Source organism: Mustela nivalis (genome assembly GCF_964662115.1).
Source record: "Mustela nivalis genome assembly, chromosome: 12".
Classification (NCBI taxonomy): Eukaryota; Metazoa; Chordata; class Mammalia; order Carnivora; family Mustelidae; genus Mustela; species Mustela nivalis.
The window spans coordinates 91,757,641-91,779,464 of record NC_139031.1 but is presented as its reverse complement, the minus strand read 5'-3'; the positions used below and the strand labels follow the sequence as shown (position 1 = coordinate 91,779,464).

The 21,824-nt window shown below is 60.7% G+C and overlaps 1 protein-coding gene and 1 long non-coding RNA gene across 20 annotated transcripts in view; both read left to right on the top strand.

Annotated features, from left to right (window-relative positions):
- Positions 1–21,824, top strand: part of TNS3 (tensin 3) — a 200,610-nt gene that overhangs the window by 157,423 nt on the left and 21,363 nt on the right. For all 19 annotated transcript variants that reach the window (XM_082692739.1, XM_082692741.1, XM_082692740.1 and 16 more), the window contains one exon: positions 20,496–20,667. In XM_082692739.1, the coding sequence (XP_082548865.1) occupies positions 20,496–20,667 (172 nt within the window). The remainder of the gene's footprint in view (positions 1–20,495; positions 20,668–21,824) is intronic.
- LOC309845167 lies at positions 4,720–19,770 on the top strand. The gene is made up of 2 exons (XR_014301085.1): positions 4,720–4,809; positions 8,562–19,770. It is a non-coding gene; the product is annotated as an uncharacterized lncRNA (long non-coding RNA).

Here is a 21,824-nt window from a genome sequence, read left to right as displayed (position 1 = left end):
GGGGTGCCTGAGGAATGCTACACATATTACGGAGGGGAGCAGGTGGAGAGGGGGTGCAAGGCGCCAGCTTTTGCTCTGTCCTCAGCCAGGCTCCTGCTCCCTCATCAGTTAGGCTGCCTTTTCCAACCCGAGCCTCAGTCTTGATATTCCCCACGTAAGTGGGGAAGAACGGGAATGTTTCATCACAAAATTTGTCTCCGGTGTCCGTCAGCTTCGAATGTGATCCATGAGAGTTTCGTTTAGTTGAGGTGGAATTCACTGAATGTGAAACCCGCCGGGAACGTGAGCCTCTCAGGGGTGGTTAGTGCCCCTGTGGGACCCCGCCTTTGTCTGCTTTCACCCACTGTCCTCTGAGGCTTCCCAGGGGGCATTTAGAGCCCCCCCACCTCGCTCGGGGGGACTACCAGCAGCAAGAAGAATGATTGATGGGCAATGTTAGTTTCTAGAGGGAGGACGCCTTTATACTTTATACCACCTCCATTTTGTCTTCATCGTTCTGGGGAGCAGGGCTGGTCCTGCTGGGGCCCGGGCTGTCACAGGTGCGGCGTCCCCTCTCCCATCACGGGGGCCGTCGTGCTGACCAGGAGGGATGCTGATTGCCAGGGAAGGATGGAGCTCGTGGGATTCCTCAGCCTCGGGGTACAGGGGTGTGCTGGACGTGGTTTCAGACGGGCGATGTGTGCCCGAGGACGTCTCCAAGACCTTCTTGTTGAGAGAGGGACCCGGAGAGAGTGCTTGGAGACCAGTGTTTTACTTTTGTTTTAAAAAAAAAAAAAGCTGTCGTTCTTCAAAGCTTGACAGATTGTAAAACGCTTCTACCCGGCGTCCCCTTTCCTTCCTGTACCCAGCTCTGCTTTTCTTTTGAAACTACGAAGTTCTGATGAGAATGTTTATAGCAGGAATGAGGGCTGGGTAGGAGCGCGTGATGTTCTTCCACCCCGCCAGGGCTTTGCGCCTTGCAGACCCTGCAGGCGAGCACGCCGGTGTGGTCCTGGTGACGCGTTTGTGCGGAGGTGCACGCGTGCCCAGACAGGAGTCTCCGTGACCGCGCACACCTGTGACACCCACTGCAGGCCAGTCTGTGCTGGAGAAGGCCTTCCGGGGACTGCGGACCCCAGGAACCGTGGGGACTGTGGACCCCAGGAGCCGTGGGGACTGTGGACCCCAGGAGCTGGTGTGGATCGCGTACCAGTGCACTGGCCCCTGAACCCCGGGGCCCCCGAGGAGGAAAACGAAGAGAGAAATTTGAGTGTTTCAAATTCTAGTTAAGAATAAAGCCCCCTGCGGGCTGCTGGCATCCCTGTGCAGCCAGGCCCGGGCATGAGAGCGTCCATCCGCCCGCTGGAAGGCGGCTCTGGAGGCGCGCCGGGTCGGCCTTCCGCATGCCTCACCCCCAATGGGCCAGCCTGGAAGTGTCCCCACGTGAGCCGGCCGTTTCCCGGCCGTGGTGAATGCCGCCCTTTGTGTGCTGCTTTGGTTCAGAGGGGTCTTTGTTTTCCCCGATGTGTTCCAATCCGCTCATTTCTTCCCCCTCCGCCAGACCGTTACTGACTCTTAGAGCAGAGTTTCTTCGTGTTTCCCTGGTGAGGGGCGGGGTGTGCACGTCCCCCTACTCGGAGCCCTGCCTGCCAAGCGCAGGACCAGCCCCAGCCCATGGGGGACAGACTCTGGGGGTCCCAAGCTGCCTCCCCGGTGATCTGTGTCTAGCTGTGGGGCCTGTCAGGACACCTTTTTTTTTTTTTTTTCTTTTTTAAAGTTTTATTTACTTGAGAGAGCACAAGCAGGGGGACAGGCCCTCTGCCTCTCGTCCCTGGTTCCTGGCCACGGTCCCCCCGCCCTGAGCCTTTGGGAGTGTTCACCTGAGCCCCTGGTCAGAGAGGGTCTGCTCTGCTGAGATTTGGAGACACAGTCTTGGGCTCAAATGCTGTCACGTCTGAGCACGTGTCTGCGTACACGTGGAGCAGGGCGCTTAAACGCTACGTGGGGTCACTGCCAGTTGGGCCTGGGTCGAGGGGCCCTTTGCTTTGTGAGCATTTACCACGGTCATGCACTACACGCGCTTCCGTAGAGAACGAGCACGTTGGTAGGAAACAAGGAGCCCCGGAATTGGGAGAACGTTTTGATGCTCCAGCAAAGCCCAGAGTGTGTGGGGAGCGGGGGGGGGGGGCTGTGCATGAATTTTGTGTGCCCTCAGGTGCAGGCAGTCTGGCCAGGCTTTGGGGAACCCTGACCTTGGGCTGCTGTGAAGTCGCGTCTGCTCTCCATCCCTTCTCTGCAAGAGCAGATGATCGGGCTGGGTCGGAAGCAGCCCAGAGGATGCCTCCTTGGGTGCTGGCGGGAGGATTCATGTCCCATGTGTGTCCTGCGGGGCCTTCCTGAGACCCTGTAGTTCTGTGTTCGAGGGCAGAACCCCTGCTGGAGACCTGCATGTGGGTCAGCGGACATCACGTCTGTGTGGCCTGGAGCCCCCTTCTATAGTCTCTGGAAAGGCTTGTGATCTGCACGAGTGACCCCCCCCCCCCCGCCCCCGGTCCCAGCGGCTTCCCCTGTGAGGCTCCCAAACTTCCCGGCTGGGGCCGACACCCAAGTCCTCAGAGCCATCCTGCAGGGGCCCCGCCGTGGGGGTTGGATTCGGCCTCACTGAGGGAACCTGCTGGGCCAGTGGGCACCGTCTGAGCCAAGTGCACCGAGGGAGGGCAGCTGGGCATGTCCACACTGGACCTGTGACCCCACTAATCATGGGGTGACCCTGCCGGGGTGGGGTGCAGCAAGGGGGAGCTCAGCAGTGTCCTTCCGCTGACCCAGGCTCTCTTGCAGTGGGGACAGCAGCTTCAGGGGACCGAGCACGGCAGAGAGGCAGGCTGGTCAGACACATCTCCAGAAGGTTCTTAGATCTCCGTAGACCACGTCCCGGTCGTGGCATGCTTGCACAAAGTCGCACAGCAGCGGTGTTCAGAAAGCGTGTCCTGCTTCCCCTCAGCCTCCTGACAGTTGCCCCACGTCCGTCAGCCCTGTAGCGTCTGCTGGACACCACAGGAAGAGCCCGCCCTGGGAATGGCTTCCTGGGCCTGGCTGCACCACGATCACCTTCCTTTCTGTTCAGGGAGAGTTGGGCCATGGGAAGGGCCCGTCCATCCGCCGGCTGAGGCTATGCCGGGCTGTGGGCAGACGTTTCCGACAGATGCTTTGCTGCCCCTGCCACAGACACATAAACAAGCCAGAGGAAGTGCCCTGCACAGACCTGGGGTAGCTGTCCTGGGGCACTTCCTGGCCAGGAGCTCAGAGAACTGGTCCTGGGGGTCCCGGGCGTACTGTGTGAGGGGCCGTGTGAGGGGCTCTTACCTGTTGGCTCCTACCATGGCGGCGAGGCGAGCGGGCTGGAGGGTCACCCTGGGGCTGGGTGGGCGGCACAGGATGGCATGGCTGGTCGCGGCCCTGTGTATGCATGTGTGGTCCCACTGTGCTGCTGTGGAGGCCCCGCTGGACTGAGAGCAAGAGATGCGTGTTCTGGGAGGGCTGCGACCCCTTCTTCTCCCCGAGGGTGGGCTCAGGGGGGCAGCAGCAGCCTCGGTGCTAGGATTTGAGTGCTACAGGCCCGACCTGTGGGGGAGGGGGGCAGGGGCGAGTGCCTACTCTGTGCTGCGCTTGATGGGCCCACAGCCAGGAGGTGCACATCTGCTTCTGGGAGCTTCAGTCTCGAAGGCTGCGTGCCTCTGCTGTGTTCTGCGGACCCGTCTAGTTTCAGGCCACGAGGGATGGAGCACCTGCCTCTATCTGCCTGCCAGGGCTGGTGTTCCGAGCCATGGAAAAATGCAGGGTCATTTGAAATGGGTTTTGAAGAGTGTATAGGAGTTCTTTGCCAGTTTGTTTGGGAGGTTAGCCTTTTAGATGGAGGGAGGAACATGAACGGAGAAGAGGGAGGAGGGGAGGGTTCAGGCCTGCCAGCGGCCTGTTGGTGGACTAGGCCACCAGCGAGGGCCCTGGCTGTGGGTGAGGGTGGAAGGGTGAGGGGTGTCAGTCAGCCGCCCCCAGGAAGACCGCCCCCAGGAAGACCCTTCCTGAGCTGGAAGGGTGGGGGTGTCAGTCAGCGGCCCCCAGGAAGACCACCTGCAGGGTCTGAGCTGGAGGAGGAGTCCCGGCTGCTGCCCTAGGACAGGACGGGTGGAGTGAAGGGCTCAGGTGGTGGTGGGGCCCAGTGAGCCAGGTGTCCCCATCCAGGGGACTCAGGTAGATGGGGCTGTGCTGACCAGGGACTCCGGTGGGTGGTGGAGGCCTCTCCGTTGTGAGCAGTAAATCCCAGGGGATCTGGTCCACACTGGGGGAGGTGGCACTGGGGAGGCAGGTCCTTGGGCAGCAGAGGCTGCTGTGGGGGAGGGGAGGTCCTTGCCCGCTCACTGCCTGCCCCTTGGGTGAGGCTGGCCCCAGGGCTGGACCAGAGCTGGGGAGGCTTTCAGCTGGGGGTTTGCAAGAGGTTAAAGCCGGAGAAGGACTGGAGAGGAAGCGGACCGCAGTGAGCAGGCGGGGCCGGCCCGTCTGGAGGCACCCACTGGGCAGGCCGCCCGCGCCGCAGTCCCGGATTCTTTCCCAGCCGCGCTTTCCCGCCGCCCTCTGAATGGGCCTCCGCGGAGGTGGCCGCCCCTGTCCCGCCCCGACCCCCCCGGGATGCCGGAACCCAGAGTCGCCCTGCCCCAGGGGTGGGGGACGCTGCTCACTCACAGGGCCGCCTGGGACAGCCTGCCGAGCGCCTTCCGCCCGGCCCGCGACTTCCTGGGACCTTCCATGGACTGAGCAGCACCCCGTGCTGCCCAGGTAAGCCCTGCTCTCTCCATCCCCCAGCAGCCCACTGTGGGGGAGGGGGCAGGGGGGCGTGCCCAGGCTGGAATCTGAACTCCCCAGTGGTGGGGGAGGGGCAGGGGCAGTGGGGAGAGGGATGCAGAGTCCCAGAGCCAGGGAACCAGGCGTCTCCTGTCACTTGGCCGCAGCCCTTGGGTCCTGAGACTCTTCGAGAGAGGCCCCAGCGCCAGCCCCCCGGAGGGAGGGCCCCTCCTTCCAGAAGAAAGCTGTGCTTTGTGTTTGCGGGACTCCCTGGGGCAGAGGAGAGCCTGCTTCACAGATGTGTGGCTTTGGGAGCCCGGCTGCTCCCAGCACAGCACATTCTTCCGCTAAAACCAAGAAAGCACGCCTGCCCGGTTCCACGGCTGCCACCGCCTGCCGCAGGACCCCAGGGAGGTCGGCTGGCCTGGCCACAGAGGCCCGGGGGCTGCATCCAGGTGCTGGGCCCCCGCTTCCCGGGAGGAGCAGGGCTGTCCGCCGGCCGAGGCGGAAGGCAGGCGCCAGGAGCAACGTGGGGTTTCAGAACGGGGTTTACTGTGGTCCCCATGCGGCTGGAGCCGGAGGGAGCACGAAGGAGCCCAGGACTTCCACACGAGACCCGCAGTCAGGGCATGCCCCGCTCACGCAGTTACCTTGGGGCGTTGTCAGGGTCCCTGCCTGCCTCCGGGGTCTGCTCTCCTGCCTGGCCCAGGTGAGCCTGCGGGGGGCGGGGGGTGGGGGGCTGGGACCCAGGGTCATGCGTGCTGCTGTGGCTGGAAGGATGGGGACCGGTAAGATGGAGAGGCAGGAAAAACCCCAAATGCCGCTTAGCACAAAAAGCCCTGTAGTCTCTTAGAAAGCGAAGCCCGAGCTGGTCAGCGTGGCCTTTTGGTTCTTGCCGCCTGCAGGTGACGCGCTCTCCCCGTCCCAGCACTGCCGGAACCGTCCCCTCCCGACTGCAGGCTCACGCGGGGTCCCGGGTTGCCTGTTGTGCACGGGAGTCCTTTCTAGTGAATTTCGTGTGTGGGTCGACGGACGAGAGATCGGGGAGCACGGGAATATTGCTGTGACCCCGGAGATGAGGTTCGAGAGTCTGTCTGTTGATTCCAGGGGAGGGTCATTCCCTTCCTCCATGTCAGTGGCCGGGTAGTCCCCCAAGGCCACATCCTACGGCATCTGGGGGGAAGAGGCAGGAGGGTGGGGTGATCTTACCCTCAAGTTCTGACTGACATCTGCCCCTGTGGGGACGGAGCGCAACCCCAGACATCACTGCAGATCTCCTTGGACCAAGCCTCTTAGCTCACCTCGCTGCCCAGAAGCTCTGTGTCTTTGTCTGCAACGCAGTGCTGATGGCTTGCCCATGGAGACCTTTCCTGAGGGTTAAACCTGGCGGTGCCGACATGCGGCTTAGCTCAGCGCCGGGCGGGCGGCGATCGGTACTCAGCGAGAAGCTTTCTACAGTTCTTTTGTCGAGAAAGTTGGCATGCCTTGTAAACCGGTTTTGAGAAATCCAGTAACAGGCCTGGACACAGATAGCCACCCAGCTGAGCTGGAGGCAGGACGGTGGCCAAAGGATGTTCAGTGACGGGCAGAGGCTGGTGTCCCGGCTGGGACTGGTGCCGAATTCCTCCCCACTTACTTTGCCTCCCGTCCCCTGAGACAGTTGTCACTGCTGGCCTTCTCCTGTGACATAAAGGTAACAGGGTCTCAGGGACAGTAAGAGGTGGGGTCCAGACGACCCCTCGCACGGACCACGCCCTTCCTGCTTCTCGTCCGCGCCCACTGACGCGTCCATCCTTCCAGGATGTAAGCGTACGAGCGTGGACTTAAGACTCGCGGAACCGGCGCGAACTCCCATCCTGCCCCTAGCTAGCGGCTACTGTCAGCCTGGAACTGTGTCCTCTGTCTGATGTTTGAGGGGTGGTTGGCCTCAGGGAGAGCCGGTGGGCGCGGAGTGGGGCAGCTGAACAGGAAGCAGGTAGACCAGGGAAAGGAAAGCGACATGAGTTCTGAAACTCAATGGGAGGGACCAGGGCTGAGCCGGCTTTCCCGGGTGGCTGAGTGCACACAGAGAAGCCTCCAGAATGCTGCGGAGCTGTTTGACAGCTCTGCAGGGGTAAGGAGAAGTGTTCCCCGAAGAGAAGATGTGGGCCTCGCCGCCCGTCCTTGTGTGCGTTGTGGGCGCGGCCCGACGTGACACAGTCTGCCATCCCTCGTCCTTCCAGAAGGATGCAGCTGTCCAGCTGTCCTGTCCCCTCTGCTGTCAGCTTCCCGTGTTCAGCAGGCTCGCGGCGGCCCGTGGGCCGGGGGAAAGCAGGCCAGGCGTATGACGGCGGCGGCAGAAGGAAAAGTGCGGTAGTAAAGCTCCGTGCAGAATGTTGGCAGTGACACTCGTTTTGTTCCCGTGAGAACCTTTGAAAACTTAATAGGAGACATTTAAAAAGATACAGTAAAGGAAGAGAAAGACTGTGTCCTTGGATCGGAAGGTGACGTTATAAAGGTGTCAAGTCTTTCCAACCTCATGTATGTAGTTGGCGTGATTCCAATCAAAACCCTGACGGTCTTTCCAGGGAGCTCGGGGAAGTCCAGTCATGAAGGATCTTGGTTGGCTGGGGGACCGTCGGCCGCGGGGAGGACTTGCCAGGGAGCCGGGGTGCTGAGTGGGCGGGGCCAGACCGAGGATGGGCCCATCGGTGCTACGGAGGGAGGTGGGAGGCACGCGGCGGGCTCGCAGCCACTGGAAGTCTGGTTCCAGGAAACGGGGTGCAGCCCGCAGGAAAAGGGCTGCTCTGCAGAGAGAGCTGGGGCATTTTCCACATGGACAGAAGCAACGTGGGCCCCTTTGTGCCCTCGCATGGGTTGCGTGCAGGTGCGGCAGGGCCCTGAATGTCAAGCGCATTCTCCCTGGGGAGAGGAGTGTGTGCGTTTCTCTGCTGGCTGCCTGGGTCTCACCCCTGCTTCTCTGCTCGTCTTACTTAAGCTCCGTCAGCCTGTTCTGATGTCCCATCTCTGCTGCATGTTCCACACCTTAGGGTTTGCATTCTTTCGAGAAAACGTGCTCTGGCCATTCGTGAAGGGCGGGTTTGGAAACAAGTCCTGTCTGTTTGTCCTCTGCGGATATCTTTTCTACCCCGTTGCTGAGGGGTATCTTGGCTGCCTGTGGAATTCCCAGAATTCCTACTTGACGGTTCTATTCCTTGAGCACCTGGGACTTCAGTGCTGCCCCGCTTTGGCCTTTGGGTTTGAGGTGAACAGTTACCACCCATATTCGAGTCGGCTCGTAGGAGGGCTCCTGCCCTGGCCTTCGGAAACTGCGTCCCGACAGTGGGTTTCCTAATGTCGGTGCTGCTCTGTGGCTCCTTGGCTCCTTGAATCAGAGGTTGTGTCCTTGGCCTGCGGTGGGGAGGGGAGGCTCAGACATGGTTTCTTCTCACGACCTCCAGCCGGCGCTCCCTCCCCTTCTGGGTCTCCGGTGGCACAACCATGGGATCCTCCGTTACTGGCCCAGGGCCCCCAGGACTCCAGTCCTTCCCTACAAGTCTGTTTGGCTGTGCTGCTCACGCACAGTGAAGACCCCCGTGCTGGGCCCTCAAGCCCAGGCCCCTCCATCCGCTGCCCTGCTGCTGCTCACGTCTCTCTCCCTGTATCTTTCAGTTCAGTGGTTTCTACTCTTGCGGTAACTTTTTCATGCTGGTTGAGATTCGGGTGGTGGTGGTGTTTATTTATTTATTTATTTCACTTCGTTCAAGAGAACGCGTAGTCGTCTGCTGGAGCCTGGGTACGAGCTGCTGGACAATCCCTGCACCTGCTTTGTGTCGACGCGGCGCTCGTTCGCTGCCCACTCTCGTCCCAGTGACGGTCCCCGTCCTCGTGCGATGAGGGGGTTTCCGTTCACCCTGGGCTTCCTGAGGCCACGGGAGGAGGCTCGGATTTCTGTAGTCTGGTCTTTCTGTGGCGGTCAGCACTCCTGCCCAGGCCCGTTTGCAGCCACACAGTGCTGAAGTTCACCTTCCCGCCGGCCCTGCCGTTCGGTCCCGACACAGGCCAGGGTGCAGGGCAGCTCGCCCCTGGACCCTGCGGACACCTCCTTGGAGGGGACATCCTAAAGGCCTCCTCCAGGAAGTGGGGTGTGAGGAAACGTGCGTTTTCCGTTTAGCTTTACTTAAGCCCCTCGTGTGAGGGTTTCCCCGGTGTCAGGTGGGCTTGGTTGACCGGCGAGCTGAGCAGGCTTCTCCTGGAGCTGCTTTGTCCCTGCCGGGTGATAGTTCTGGGGCCTGTGGGAGGCAGCAGGGCGACCAGGGAAGGCAGCCCCGTCCTCCCTCAGGTTCCAAGGCTCCAGGCAGCCGCTGTCTGCCCACCTGTCCAAGTCTCCCGCTGCAGTGGGCTGGCGCCCTGGGTGGAGTTGTTCCTTGAGGCCCTGGGAGGGGTGAGGCCCTGGGCGGGGTGAGGCTGCTCCGTCTTGGCTGGAACCACACGTTCCCAGCCTGACTGTTGTCCGCATCGCTGGTTTGGTAAACACAGGCTGCACTGCACAAACACCTCCTCTGCGCTGAGACGCAGGACCCCGAGGCGAAGTGGGAACTCGCGCCGTCCGGAGAAGACACCCACAGGCCCAGAGCATCTCCCCGAGTCAAGCAGGCAGATCGCTGTCCAAGCAGGCTGGGGAATTGGAGAAGGCCTTCCCGATCAGACGCGTCCCCCTTCCCGTGGGACGCGAAGCCTCGCGCTCGGGGTGGTGCCCTGTTTCCTGGTGCTGGCGGGGCTGGGGTAGAATGTGGGGAGACTTTATGAGTAAAAGGCTGAAAACACAAGAGCACCTGTTGTCCTCACCTGCGAGGATCTGCTGCGAGGGACAGGGGTGAGGCGTTGCTGTGGCTGGAGCCCCAGCAGGACGGCGGGTGCTTCTGGGAGACACGCAGCCGTCTCTTTCATCCCCTGGGCAGGGGTCCATGTGGCGCCCAGTGGCCATCGTGGAGTGTGGCCACGGGGTGCAGACCCCCTGGTGATGAGCCGTCCGGAACACATGCCTCTGTGGCCCTACGTGGAGTACGGACAGGTGGGCTCCCTGGCCGCGAGGTCAGGGTGTGTTGATCCAACTCCGACCGCGCCATGGAGACCCTGATCCTTTGTCCGCCTCTCAGCACAGCCTCCTCTTCCTGGGCTTTCTGCTCTGGAGAGTTCTGTCCTCACGGGGAGGTGCCGTGTACACTCGTGCACAGAGGTTGCCAAGCAAACCCTCCCTGGACCACAGAGATGGAGACAACGGTGCCCAGTAAACTGCGGCACGCCGTGTATTTGGCAGTGTGTGTAGAGTTGAGGTTTCTGTGGGGACACAGACTGGCGGGGAGCTGAGGCCCCAAGCTAGAGACCAGAATGCAGAACTGTCCTCTGCGGGCCACGTGGAGGCTCGGCCCGCCCTCCCTGTAGCCCCTGATGGCCAGGAGGAGCCCCAGGGACTAGAGTGGCCTCCCTTCCTGGTGGAGGGTCTGCAGGGGGCCCACCAGGGGTGGGGTCCTAAGGGGGGTGGTGGGATCTGCACCACAGAGAGTATCACGGGGAGCGGTTCACGGGGGCCTCTGGGTCGGGCCTCAGATTAGACCAGGAGGGCATCTGCGCCCAGGAGGGGCTTTTCACAGGGTAAGGACCCCCCGGGCCCAGCGTGGTGGTACCACCTCCACACATCATCCTTGACTTGTCTCAGGTTCCTGGCCTCCATGTAGGTCTGTGCACGCCCACCCAGATGTCCCCGCCAGTTTATTTTCTCCTTCCTTTAATCTTAAGACTTGTTTTTTTTTTTTTTTTTCTTTTCAATTTCCCTTTTCTCTTGATTCTTGTCTGTTCTGATCTCAGCCTCCTGTGAGTCCTCCCGGGCACTGGTGCCCAGGGGACAGGCTGGCTGTCACTCCCAGCCCCTGGGGCAGCTCATGCTTCCGCCGCTCAGGTGTAGACACACAGAATCCCCTCCTCGGGGAGGCCAAGCGGGTCAGAAGTCACATGGACCCCGTCAGCCGTGATCGTTCTGTGTAACAGATGACGGGAGACACGAGGTCGTCTGCCTGGCCAGTTGGGGCGGACACCATCTGGGAGCCTCCAACGGGGAGCGGCGCCCCAGTCCTCAGCCGCGGATTGCAGCGTGCCCTTGTGTTTGGACAGAAGGAAGCGTGCAGCTTGAGCACAGCACCCGGGTCTGTGGCGGGCACTTGACCCTCCAATCACTGGTTTCCTCCTCCCCCTACGTTGAGTGGTTTCCTGTGTCTCTTCCTGCAGGAGGCATCCTTCTGGGGCAAGGGTCAGACACATGCTGCCCGGTTCCACCGCCGTCCAGCCTTGCCTCCCGTGGAGGGAGCGCCTATCTTGGGCTGTGGGTGCACTCAGTCCCCTCCTTAAGTGGTCGGTCAGTTGCTTATTTGGAGCAATTTGAACAGTTTCCTAATGTTTGCACGTGTGCCCATGAACCCCAGCCCCAGGCCAGTTCAGCGGGGGCTCATGTACCTGGGGCTGGATGCTTCTGGTGCGGCCGCCGGTGCTGGCGCACGAGCCGTGGGCCCCTCGGAGTCCCTGTGTGCCCGCAAAGCCACCCAGCACCCACAACATCGGGGACTGTGTTAGTGAAGACATCTCCCCCTCCAGCGTGACCAGCCTGCCCGTCGGAAATGCTGTCAAGTGGGAACCCGACTGAAAGCCCCAGAGGGAAGGCAGCAGGGTCCAGGGAGCTGCCCTCTCGTCCTCTCGGGGGTTCCTGGTGCCCCACCAGGCCACAGGGCCATTGCACAATGAGGATGGGATGGCGGGTGCTGCGGACACTGTGCTGTTCCCACGAGGTCGCCTGGGTCCTGTGGGCAGGCACTCTGCTGTGTTGGCCTGCATCCCTGGGGGTCCACAGGTGGCCTCCTCCCAGACCAGGCTTCTTTCATTTCCGGTTCCTCATTGCGGACGGCTGTGAGCACCGTCCGTGTCCACCTGAGGGACCCTCCCGAGAGTCCTCAGCCTGCCATTTCCGGGAGGCCACGTTGCCCCAAGTTGTCTTCCCCATGCTGTGGGCTGGATTGTATCTCTCCCCAGAAGCTCACGTAAATCTCCAAACCTCAGGATGTGGCTGCATTCAGGCTAGGGCTTTTGCCAACATGATTAGGCCTTGGTCCAGCGTGACTGGTGTCCTCATAAGCAGAGATCAGGATGCAGACACACGGAGAGACCCGTGTGGACCCCATGAGGACCCTGGGAAGAGACGGCTCTCTGCACGGCCAGGAGAGGCCTCGGGAGGGACTGGCCCTGCCGCGCCCGGATGGGGGGCATCCAGCCTCCAGGACGTACGGGCACATTCCCGATGTGTAAAGCTCCCGTCAGCCGTGCGTGTGGCCCCCCATGCTGGCTGATGGCACCTGCTGTGTGGGAATGCCAGGATTCCGACCCAGGGAGGCTGGGTCCGGCTGAAGAGGAGCGTGTTTCGCTGCAGAGCTGAGACCGGGGACATGGGCGTGGTGCTGGAGTCCCATCCAGCAGATGAGGCAGGGGGTTTCTGGAAGACGTGTCCTCCTGGCCTGTCAGCTTGTGACAGCCGGCATTCTGAGTGGTTGTTTTGAGGATCAGGTAAGCCTGGGAAGTGCCACAGGTTCGGTCATTACTGATAACAAACTGATGCTGCTTCACACACTCAGCACATGCAGCGCTGACTTCTCAGGGTCCATGGTCTTGAGATCCTGTGGTCCCAGCGGGGGGTTAGGCGTGCCAAGTGTGCCGCTACCTGGCTAGGGACCTGGGTTTAAGGTCTGAGCACCGATGACCTCTTGCGATCCCCAGACTTAACGGTTTCTGAAATTAGGGCAGAAACCTCCCATTAGCCATCTGGGGTCTCCGTTGCCGCCTGCACTGGGTCATACAGGCCATACAGGTCCCCAGATGGCAGGGATTCTGGGAGACGAGCATCCTGGAAGGACGTTGAAGATTTATGTCAGATTTTCCACGGGAAATGAGGTTTTGTAGTCACGGCCGAGAGGCAGGTTCGGAGCCCAGGCTCTGTGAGAGTGATGGTGAGTTTCTGCCGTGCAGTCATGCCGGGAGGAGGGTGTCCTGCAGCCGAAGGCTCCTTGGGGGCCGCGCGTTGTCAGCGGTCTTCACCAGGCTCTAGGCCGTTTTAACACCTTTTCCCAGAAGGTCCGTGGCTGATTAGAGCGTGAAGCCTGTGGGCGTTTACCAGAGGAAAGCCAGATGTGCTGGGGCTTGTGCCCGAGGGAAGAAAGCATCAAGATTCCTTGTCCAGTGGCCCAGCCCCAGTGCAGGGCTGGAATAATTCTGGGAACTTGGGACTCTGAACCAAACAGGGGTCACAGAGACAGCGTCGTCACCGACACACCTGGACAGCGTCTTGCGGAGTCCGTGCACGCTGCTAAGCTCTAGCCACCCGTGTGTAAGTCCCAGGACACCCACTCTTTGCTCGGCCGGTCCTCCGGCACGTGCACACGCTCTCCTCCTCTTGGTTCCATCTCCTCCCTGGCGTCCTGTCCCCAGAGCCCAAGGCCATCTGCCGTGGGCATCGCTGTCTACTGCAACTCCCACCCAAGGGGATGCAACTTGGAGACCGAGATCTCCTATTGCTGGGGCCACTCGCTGCTGCAGGTGACCAGTCCCCGTGTGGCTGGCGGAAAGAACATGGAAGGAAGCCTGGAGCCACTCGCAGGAGCCCGAAAGCCGAGCCCACACCTGTGCTCTCTGGGATGGAGGATAAAGCCCAAGTGGCCCACCAGCAATGGCCCAACATCAGCCCTAAGAAGGAAGGACGTTCTTCTACACGCTCCCCCATGGACGAGCCTCAAGGACAGACGCCAGACGCAGAAGTGCCAGAACCATGTGGTTCCACGGGAATGAGGTCTGCGGGGCATCAGATCTGTGGAGGCAGGAGGCAAGTGGTGGGTGCCGGGCTGGGGAGGGGCTTGGGTCTGGGAGGAAACCCAGCTCCCGGGCCCAGGCTCTGGTGGTCTCGGTGTCCCCAGGACATCCAGCCCCGACGCTGTGCTCCCGTCAGTCCCGCAGAAGGAAGCAGTTTGTTTCCCCGGGTGCACACGCCAGTTCTGCGCTCGTTCTCTGCGGGTTGCGGAGGGGCCCCCGTGAGCGCCCTAGAGACTGGACCCCTCGGTGCGCCTGAAGAGCGGGAAGCACTCGGAAACTCTCATGGGCAGGAAAGAAAGCGTCTCACTGTTTTCTACATTAGAATTCCCTACGGGGCAGCTGCCAGCTGTTGGCAAACGGCTCTCCTTGCCGGCACGTCGGAGTGAGAGCCTCGAAGTGGACATGGGACGTGGTCAGGGCCCAGCTGCCGTGAGCTGCGTTAGCCGAGCTCCGACTTCTCCGTGCCCCTGGTGGGGGCACATCCAGTTTGGGGGAGGGCATCCCAGCAGGGTCACCCGCCTGCGCCTGGGCAGAAACCCTGACCCAACCCCAGTGCTGGCCGGGCCCCCCGAGCTGTGCTGGGGTGAGGGGGTGGGCGAGAATGGGGGATGCTTCCTGCACCTTCACTTGGGGGGACATTCCCACTGCTCACAGGAAACGCTGACCTGACCAGGGAACACGTTCACGCTCTGAGAAGACATACCATGGGGGCCGTGGTCCCCTCCTTCTGTGTGGGCGGCATATCCGTGGGGCCGCGGACGTGTGACTTCCGTGTTCACCGAGCAAGACGCACGGTGTGCCTTTCCAGTCTTTCAGGGGTTTCCCCTAATTAGTGCTCATTATCTGTGGCTGCCTGGCCCTCCTTCCTTTGCTTTCCAGAAGGTTGGGTCAATGGCCTGTTGTTTCTGGACAAATAACAGAAGCGTTCTAAGATTAAGGACTTCCTTTAAAAAAAAAAAAAATCACTGCTACCCAACTTCCCATACAAAGTCTTGACTCTTAAAAATAATGCTTTAAATCTAGCACTGAACAGACCCTAGAAGACATCTAAGCTCATGTTTGTCGATGGGATTCTGCACATGCAGCTTGGAGGGCCCCCGAGGCTGGGCACGAGGCTAGTGGTCTGTGACTTGTGACCCCAGAGCCTGGGGGACTGGGTGCCCCCTCCCCCACCGCCCCGACTGTCACACCTGGAAATACAGAGCCAGAGACCAAAAACGTGTTAAGACACACTCCGCAGAATTCTCTCGGTTTTCCGTAGTCCCAGGGTGTGAGCAGGAGGGCAGGGGGTGGAGACGGAAAAATGGCCGATAGATGGATACCGATCGGTGACAGATCGATGATGGTCAGGGACTCATCGTTAACGAGTCACACTCGCTTCTAAAGGCCGACTGAGAAGAAGCCTGCTTCTTACAGCCCGGAGGTCAGCCTTGGTGGTCAGACAGCAAAACTGCACTTTCTTCCCCAGGAAAGGCTAGTATCATCGCGAGCCCTGCTAAATATTATTTTCGGGTCTTTAAAGATTTTATTTATTTATTTGAAGATTTTATTTATTTGTTTATCAGAGATTTTATTTATTTGTTCATCAGAGAAAGCCACCAAGCAGGGAGGCAGTAGGCAGAGGGGGAAGCAGGCTCCCCGCTGAGCAGAGAGCCCGGTGCGGGACTTGAGACTTGATCCCAGGACCCTGAGATCATGACCTGAGCCAAAGGCAGACACTTGACTGAGCCACCTAGGTGCCCCAATTTTTCTGTCTTTAAAGACGACCAGAAAATGTCGTGGCAGCTATAATTACGAACAGTAATTAACGGGTTGGTGGTCACTGCTGTGCCTCATAAGGGTCTCTTGCAGCGTGAAGGTGGGGGGGGTGGAGCATTGGTTTTGTTCTGACGTCACAGGCTTGGGTGTTGCACAGGACGCGGTGGGCCCTGCGTGTGTGCATGAACCTTTGCATCTGGCCAGCTCCCCGCTGTGCAGGTGGCGAGCCTGTGAGGTCCCCTTCCTCCTGCTGACTTCTGTGTGATGGAAATCGTGGCTGGCGGAGAGCAGATGCTACCCCGCTTCCCACGGAACCTCCTGCAGCAGCTCCAGTGCGGCCTAAAAATAGACCTTTTGGAAAAGAGCCTGTGACCCTCCGTCACCCGAGCTCCGGGTAAAGGAAGTGCAGGAAGGGGAAGCCAAGGGGAGCCTGGGCCCAGAAGGTCCTGGAAGGTCTGGGAGCCCCGGAGCGAGAGGCACTCTCCCTCCCTCCTCCATCCCCAGCCCCTCGGTCCTGGGTCCCTGCAGGCGCCAGGACACCAGCTGGCCGAGGAAACCAGGAAGCCGGGGCGTATTGTGCCCCCTCCTCTGGGTGTCAGCCGGAAAGGGGAAATGTGAGACACTCTCAGGAGAAACACAGACTGTGCTTAGCCTGGGGGACGTCAGGGACCTGGAGGAAGCAGGGCCCACAGCTGCCCCCTCATGGCTCCCAGCGCCCCCACATGTGGACGCGTCCTGCCGGGGGGGGGGGGGGGGGGGGGGGGGGGGGGGGGCGGGGGGCGCGTGTTGTGGCCCCAGGGAGAAGTCTTACTGCCACACAGTGGTTGAGGCCAGCCGCTCGCTGGGATGCCGGAGGGCCGACCTGGCCATGCTCCCTCCCTCCGAGGCAGCCACACGTGCCACCACAGAGCAAAGCTGCCACCGTGTCACCTGTAAGGCTCCCTCTAAGACAGGACCCCTCCCCCCGCTCTTGATGACCCTCACATCACCCCCGGGCCCCTTCTGGGCCCAAACTGAGCCTACGGATGCTGAGTGTGCGGAACAGGGGGCTGGGCCCAGAGACAGCCCGTTTGGAGATGTCCCTGTAGCTGTGAACGGATGTGCAGGGTGGAGAGGCTCGACAGTGCATGTCCTGTCTGCCCTCCTGGCGTGCACGGCCTGGAAGGAACGCCATGTATGCTCATGGTCTGTGGCCAGACTCCTGGACCAGGCGTGTTCTTCTGCTCATGGACTCATGTTCCTAGCACCCTGCGTGTCTGAGGACGGAGGCCATGCCCCTTCTCCTAAGGCTCCACTCCTGGTTGGACGGTGGGGGCTGCAGCCCCGTAGTGGCCACCGTGCCTTGCTGGCTTGCGTGTCTGAGCACAGAGAGGCCCGGCCCTGCGGGACAAGTGGCCAGGAAGCCAGTGTCCCTGCAATGAGGTCCTTGGCTGGCCCTCGTCCAGATGGAAGGGTTAATTAAGTCCTGTTGCCCAGGGCCGGGAACCAAACCCAGCCACGGCCCCCGTGTTGGTGCAGAGCTGCAAACAAAGCCACTTTCATGGGGAGCGCTGAGTTTGCTGTTTTCTGGAACAGGGACAGGGTAACGGACAAAGCGCGACCTTATTTCCCGCCTGCCTCTTCTCTGCTGGTGGTGATCTCAGGCGCCCTGCGGGCGTGGCATGGGCTTCCCAGGGTCGTGGGGGACATGGGAGCGGGCAGCCCCTGCGGCTGCAGCAGGACCCCTGAGAGCGCTGTCAGTCATCCGCCGTGGGCTGGACTGAGAAGCAGTCCTGACCCCAGAGTCCAGTGCTGCTCCTTGGCCTGGGGGTGATTGGGATGTCCAGCGTGACTCCTTGGGGTCAGACCCACACCCCACCCTGGACTTCTTCCTGTCACTTCTGAGCCACTGCGGACTCATTCATTCATTCATAGCAGGTGTGAAGCGCTCCACGGCACCAGCCCAGCGGTGGAGGCCCAGCTGGGAGCAGAGCCCTGGGTGGTACTCCCACTCCTATAGCATCCGCTCGGCTTACTGGAAACCCACATGCTTTCAGCCTCCCATGGAACGTGCTTCCTCCAGGAAGCCCTCCAGGAAGCTTTCCGGCAGGGGCCTCTGAGGCCCGCAGGCTGACCTTCTGGCAACGTGCTCACCGGAGGCCGGCAGCCAGCACCATTTTGACCGGTGGTGGGCGCCCAGCAGCTCTGTCTTATGTGGGAGGTGGACACAGGGATGCGCTGTCGAGAACATAATTTCTTCTACGAAGAAGACAGTTGCGTGGGAGGGAGGCCCAGCACGGGGCTCCCTCCCACGACCCTGAGATCCCGATCTGACCGGAAACCAAGAGCCAGCCGCTCCACCGACCGAGCCACCCAGGCACCCAACAAATGTGTATTTTAGAAGGTTTTCTGACCTAAAAATACAACCTTCTGGAAGGTCACACTGGCGTGTCGGGCGCCTCCCGACTGGGACTGAGACCAGGCTGCCCCAGGGCTGTGGAGGCGTCGGAGGTGAGCGTGTGGACGACGCAGCCCTGGTGACCACGGGCGTCTGCGTGGACCAGGCACAGTACCCGCCCCCGGGACTCACGTGCGGTTTGTCCAGACATGACGTGGGCGTTCGGCTCCCGTAAAGACGGGCTAACCGAGCCTTTAAGCGCCAGCACTGAAGTCGGCTCCCGCCCCGTCCCCGACGCCGCTCTGGCTGGTCTTGGATTTTCATTGCTTCTGCCGTCGAGGAGTGTGTATGGATTTCTCTTAACGCTTCCTGCTTTGATTTCATGGATTTTTTTTCCTGAACCTGTGGCTCAGTTTCTTCAGCGTGTTCGGGAGAATTCTCAGTACATCCTTCCCTGGGCTGCTTGTGCCTTGCTCGTCCCTGCACCCCTCCTGGGCCCCCGTTGCGCATGTATTAGACATTGCTCATCGCGTCCCGCACGGCACCGTCCCCGTCCCCGTCCCCGTCTTCCATGCCTTTCCTGCCACTGCTTCTGGCCTCTGACTTGTCCCAGCGCGCGCATCCGCCGATGGGTTCGTCGGCCTCCTGCTTCATTTCATTAATTGTGTTTGTACGTCATCCTAGGATTTCTACTCAGTTATTCCTAACGTTCCCCCGTTCTTCTGTGAGGTTCTGTATTTTTCTGAAACGGTTTCCACTTACTTATTTTCAAGGGCATGTCTTGACCTCTAACGCATATACAGCTGTGGCTCTTTCTCCCTTTCTCCTTCTCTTTTTTGGTCTTTGTTTTCATTTCTTTGTTCTGGTACCCGTTACTAGCATGCCTGGTCTGTTTTTAAAAGTAAATATTTGAATTATGTCTGAAAATTACAGAAAAACAAATAGGGAAGTAGGTGGATGGGTGGATGGGTGGTAGACGATTAGATGGATTGGTGACGGTGGGATGGGTGATAGACGATTAGGTGGTCAGCTGGGCAGAGGGATGGATGGCGGGAGGCAGTTGGATGGGTGGATGCGTGGATGATGAGCCGGTGGATGGATCCATTAGTCGATCCGTAATAGACAGAGGCAGGCTCTGGAGGGTGATGTCTACTTCCGGAGAGGGAGGTTTTATCGGGGGCACACTACTGAGATCTGGGGGGCTGGTCTGTTTCTGGTGCTGGTGTCCCCACAGCGTAGCCTTCAGGGCCCTCTCCTTAAATCCGAGGTAAATCCGAGGTCAGTGCGTTGAGCCCCGCTTGTCGTATTTCGGTCCCACCACGGAGGTGTTGAAATCCCTGCTTGTTCTTCCGTCTTCAGCAGCCACTTCAGTTTTGGGGGCAGACGTCGGGCCCCGTGTTCCCAGCCGAGGATCCCAAAATGCCAGCAGGGGTGGCTGCGCTCGGGTCGGCTCTCCACGTCCCTGCAGTCCCGGCTGCCGCGTAGCTCAGCCTCAGCCTTGGGTTTAGTGGGCTTGGGTTCGGCCTCCCATCCACGTGCTACAAACGGGTCTGTGGCTGGGACGTGTGACTCGCGCTCACCGCACCCCGTTCCTGGAAATGAGTGATGGGAATGATGCGGGGTTTTCAGGAACTTCATCCGCCCCCCTTGTTGTAAAGCGGAAACCAGAATAGCCCGTATTCCTACGATGCTGTCATCCACCCTGGTAGATCTTAAAGCTGAGTTTTAAAAAAAAAAGGAGGGGGGCACCTGGGTGGCTCAGCGGGTTAAGCCTCTGCCTTCAGCTCAGGTCATGATCTCAGGGTCCTGGGATCGAGCCCTGCATTGGGCTCTCTGCTCTGCGGGGAGCCTGCTTCTCCTGTGCCCATACCCCCTGCTTGTGCTCCCTCTCTCACTGTGTCTCTGTCAAATTAATAAAATCCTTAAAAAAAAAAAAAGCAAGATTTTAAAAAATATCCAGAAAATGATGGTGATTCTGGGCCTCAAGCAGGTGGGCATTTTGTCACGGAAGTGTGTAAAATTCGGTGGAGTGTGCGGGCTTAGTGTTAAACAGCAGGTTTTCACTGTGTTTGGCCTCTCACGCCCCGAGCGACAGGGGCTGGGCCAGGGTCTGTGCCCCCTGCCAGGGTGAGGACACCAGCCGGCAGGGCCGTGTTTGTACCGGAAAGCTCTTGGCCCGGCGTGTGGACCCAGCTCCCAGCTGGGGACAGACGGAGCTTCCGCGGTCACCTGGCCGCAGCCCCAGGCGTGCACACCCTGGACATGGGTCTACTCTGTGGAGCGGCTCCTGCCGGTGCGCAGGGAGAAGGCCTGCCTGGCCCTTTCTGAAGTGAGCGCCTGTGGGCTGGGCGGACTCCGTCGGTCAGTACCCGGCCTTCAGGGGCGAGGCTGCGTGGGCTGCACGCCCTTGTCCTTGCAGACGACCTTGCACGAGGCTCCTCCGCTCAGCCAGCGTGCTGAGCCAGGCGCCGGGCGTGTGTTCTGTGTCCTGTCCTGCCTTTGGGGAGCGTGCCAGGCAAGAGCGACCCACACGTGGTGGAATCGGGCCCCTTGATTCCTCGATTCGAATGGGACCTGTGGCCTGCATGTCCGGAAGCGACCCCGCTCCTTCCAGTACAGGGACCAGGCCTGTAAGCGTCTCATCCTGCTCTCCCCGCTGCAGATACTCGAGGCTGTGCTGAGATCCTGCATCGCGCGGCGGGGATGTCCGAGAGCCCCGGGGGGCCCAGACCTGCGGCGCTCCGGGCCGACGTGCCGGCGGGACCTGCCTTTCAGCGGGCGTTCACGTCCTCCTGCACCGTCTCCAGCGGCGGCCCCGGCCAGCGGCGGGACAGGTAGGGAGACGGGCCCTTGAGGACTCCCGCAGACCTGACCGCGGGCCCCGGGAAGGGAGGACGGGGCGCTTGACCTGCAGCTGACACCCGGCCACTCTGCATAACGGTCGTGCTTCAGAAATGCAGTCACAGGCAGACTCCGGAGAGTGTCCACCCCCCACCCTGGTGTTGACAGGCCAAGCGTTCAGGGACCACACGGGCAGCCGGAGTCTGGGGACATGGGCCAGTTAAGGACCAGGCGTCTGTGACACGTACTCTGAGCTGCGGTGGGAGCAGGGGTGTGGGGGGGCCAGCCGGGGCTTGGTGTCCCTCCACAGCCGGGGCTGGCGGGCAGGGTGGTGGTGGCCTGGGGACGTGGAAGTTGTGCCGGTGTTCGGGAAAGTGCGGGGACACCCCCCCAGTGGCGGGGAGGGCGGAAGGGGGGTGCAGACAGAGACGTGTGGGCGCTTGGCGAGGGATGGCCGCGGAGCCACTGCACGGGCACAGTGTAGGAATGTCTCCTGAGTGGCTCCCTGTGCGAGGACACAGTGCCCCAGTTCGGTGTCCACATTCTGCCTCCTGCCTCTGTGCAAGGGGGGGGGGGGGGCTCCGCTGATTCATCCCACCCAGAGCGCAAAGGGTTTGCAGGTCAAGTGTGTGTGTGATGTGGGGCTTGGCGGTGGACTTTCTGGATTTCTGACTGTGTGGTACCTTCTGATACCCTTGATCTGGGAAGTCCCCATTCCGGATATGGGAACTTCTCATGTTCCTTTTTTTTTCTTTTTTTTTTTAATGTGTTTCTATTTTGTGAGAGCCCAGTATGAGGCTTGAAATCACAACCTTGGGATCAAGACCTGAGCTGAGACCGAGACTCGGCTGCTTCACGCACGGAGTCACCTGGGAGCCCCAACTTCTCACCTTCTCCCTGGGATCCCTTAAGCAGCTGGCTATCCAGCAGGCACTTACTGGAAACTGAGTCGGGCACCAGTGCTCGGTCTCAGGGGAGGAGAGAGAGGAAAGCGGGGGACACAGTCTGCACCCGGGGGACGGTGTTCTCACAGGAGCGCACGTGGCGCACCATGTGGTTGGCATCAGAGGGAAGAACAGAGGGACGTGGTCTGCGAGCTGGACACGGGGCCACAGTTGACTTTTGTTTCGAGGGGAGGGAACTTTGCTGG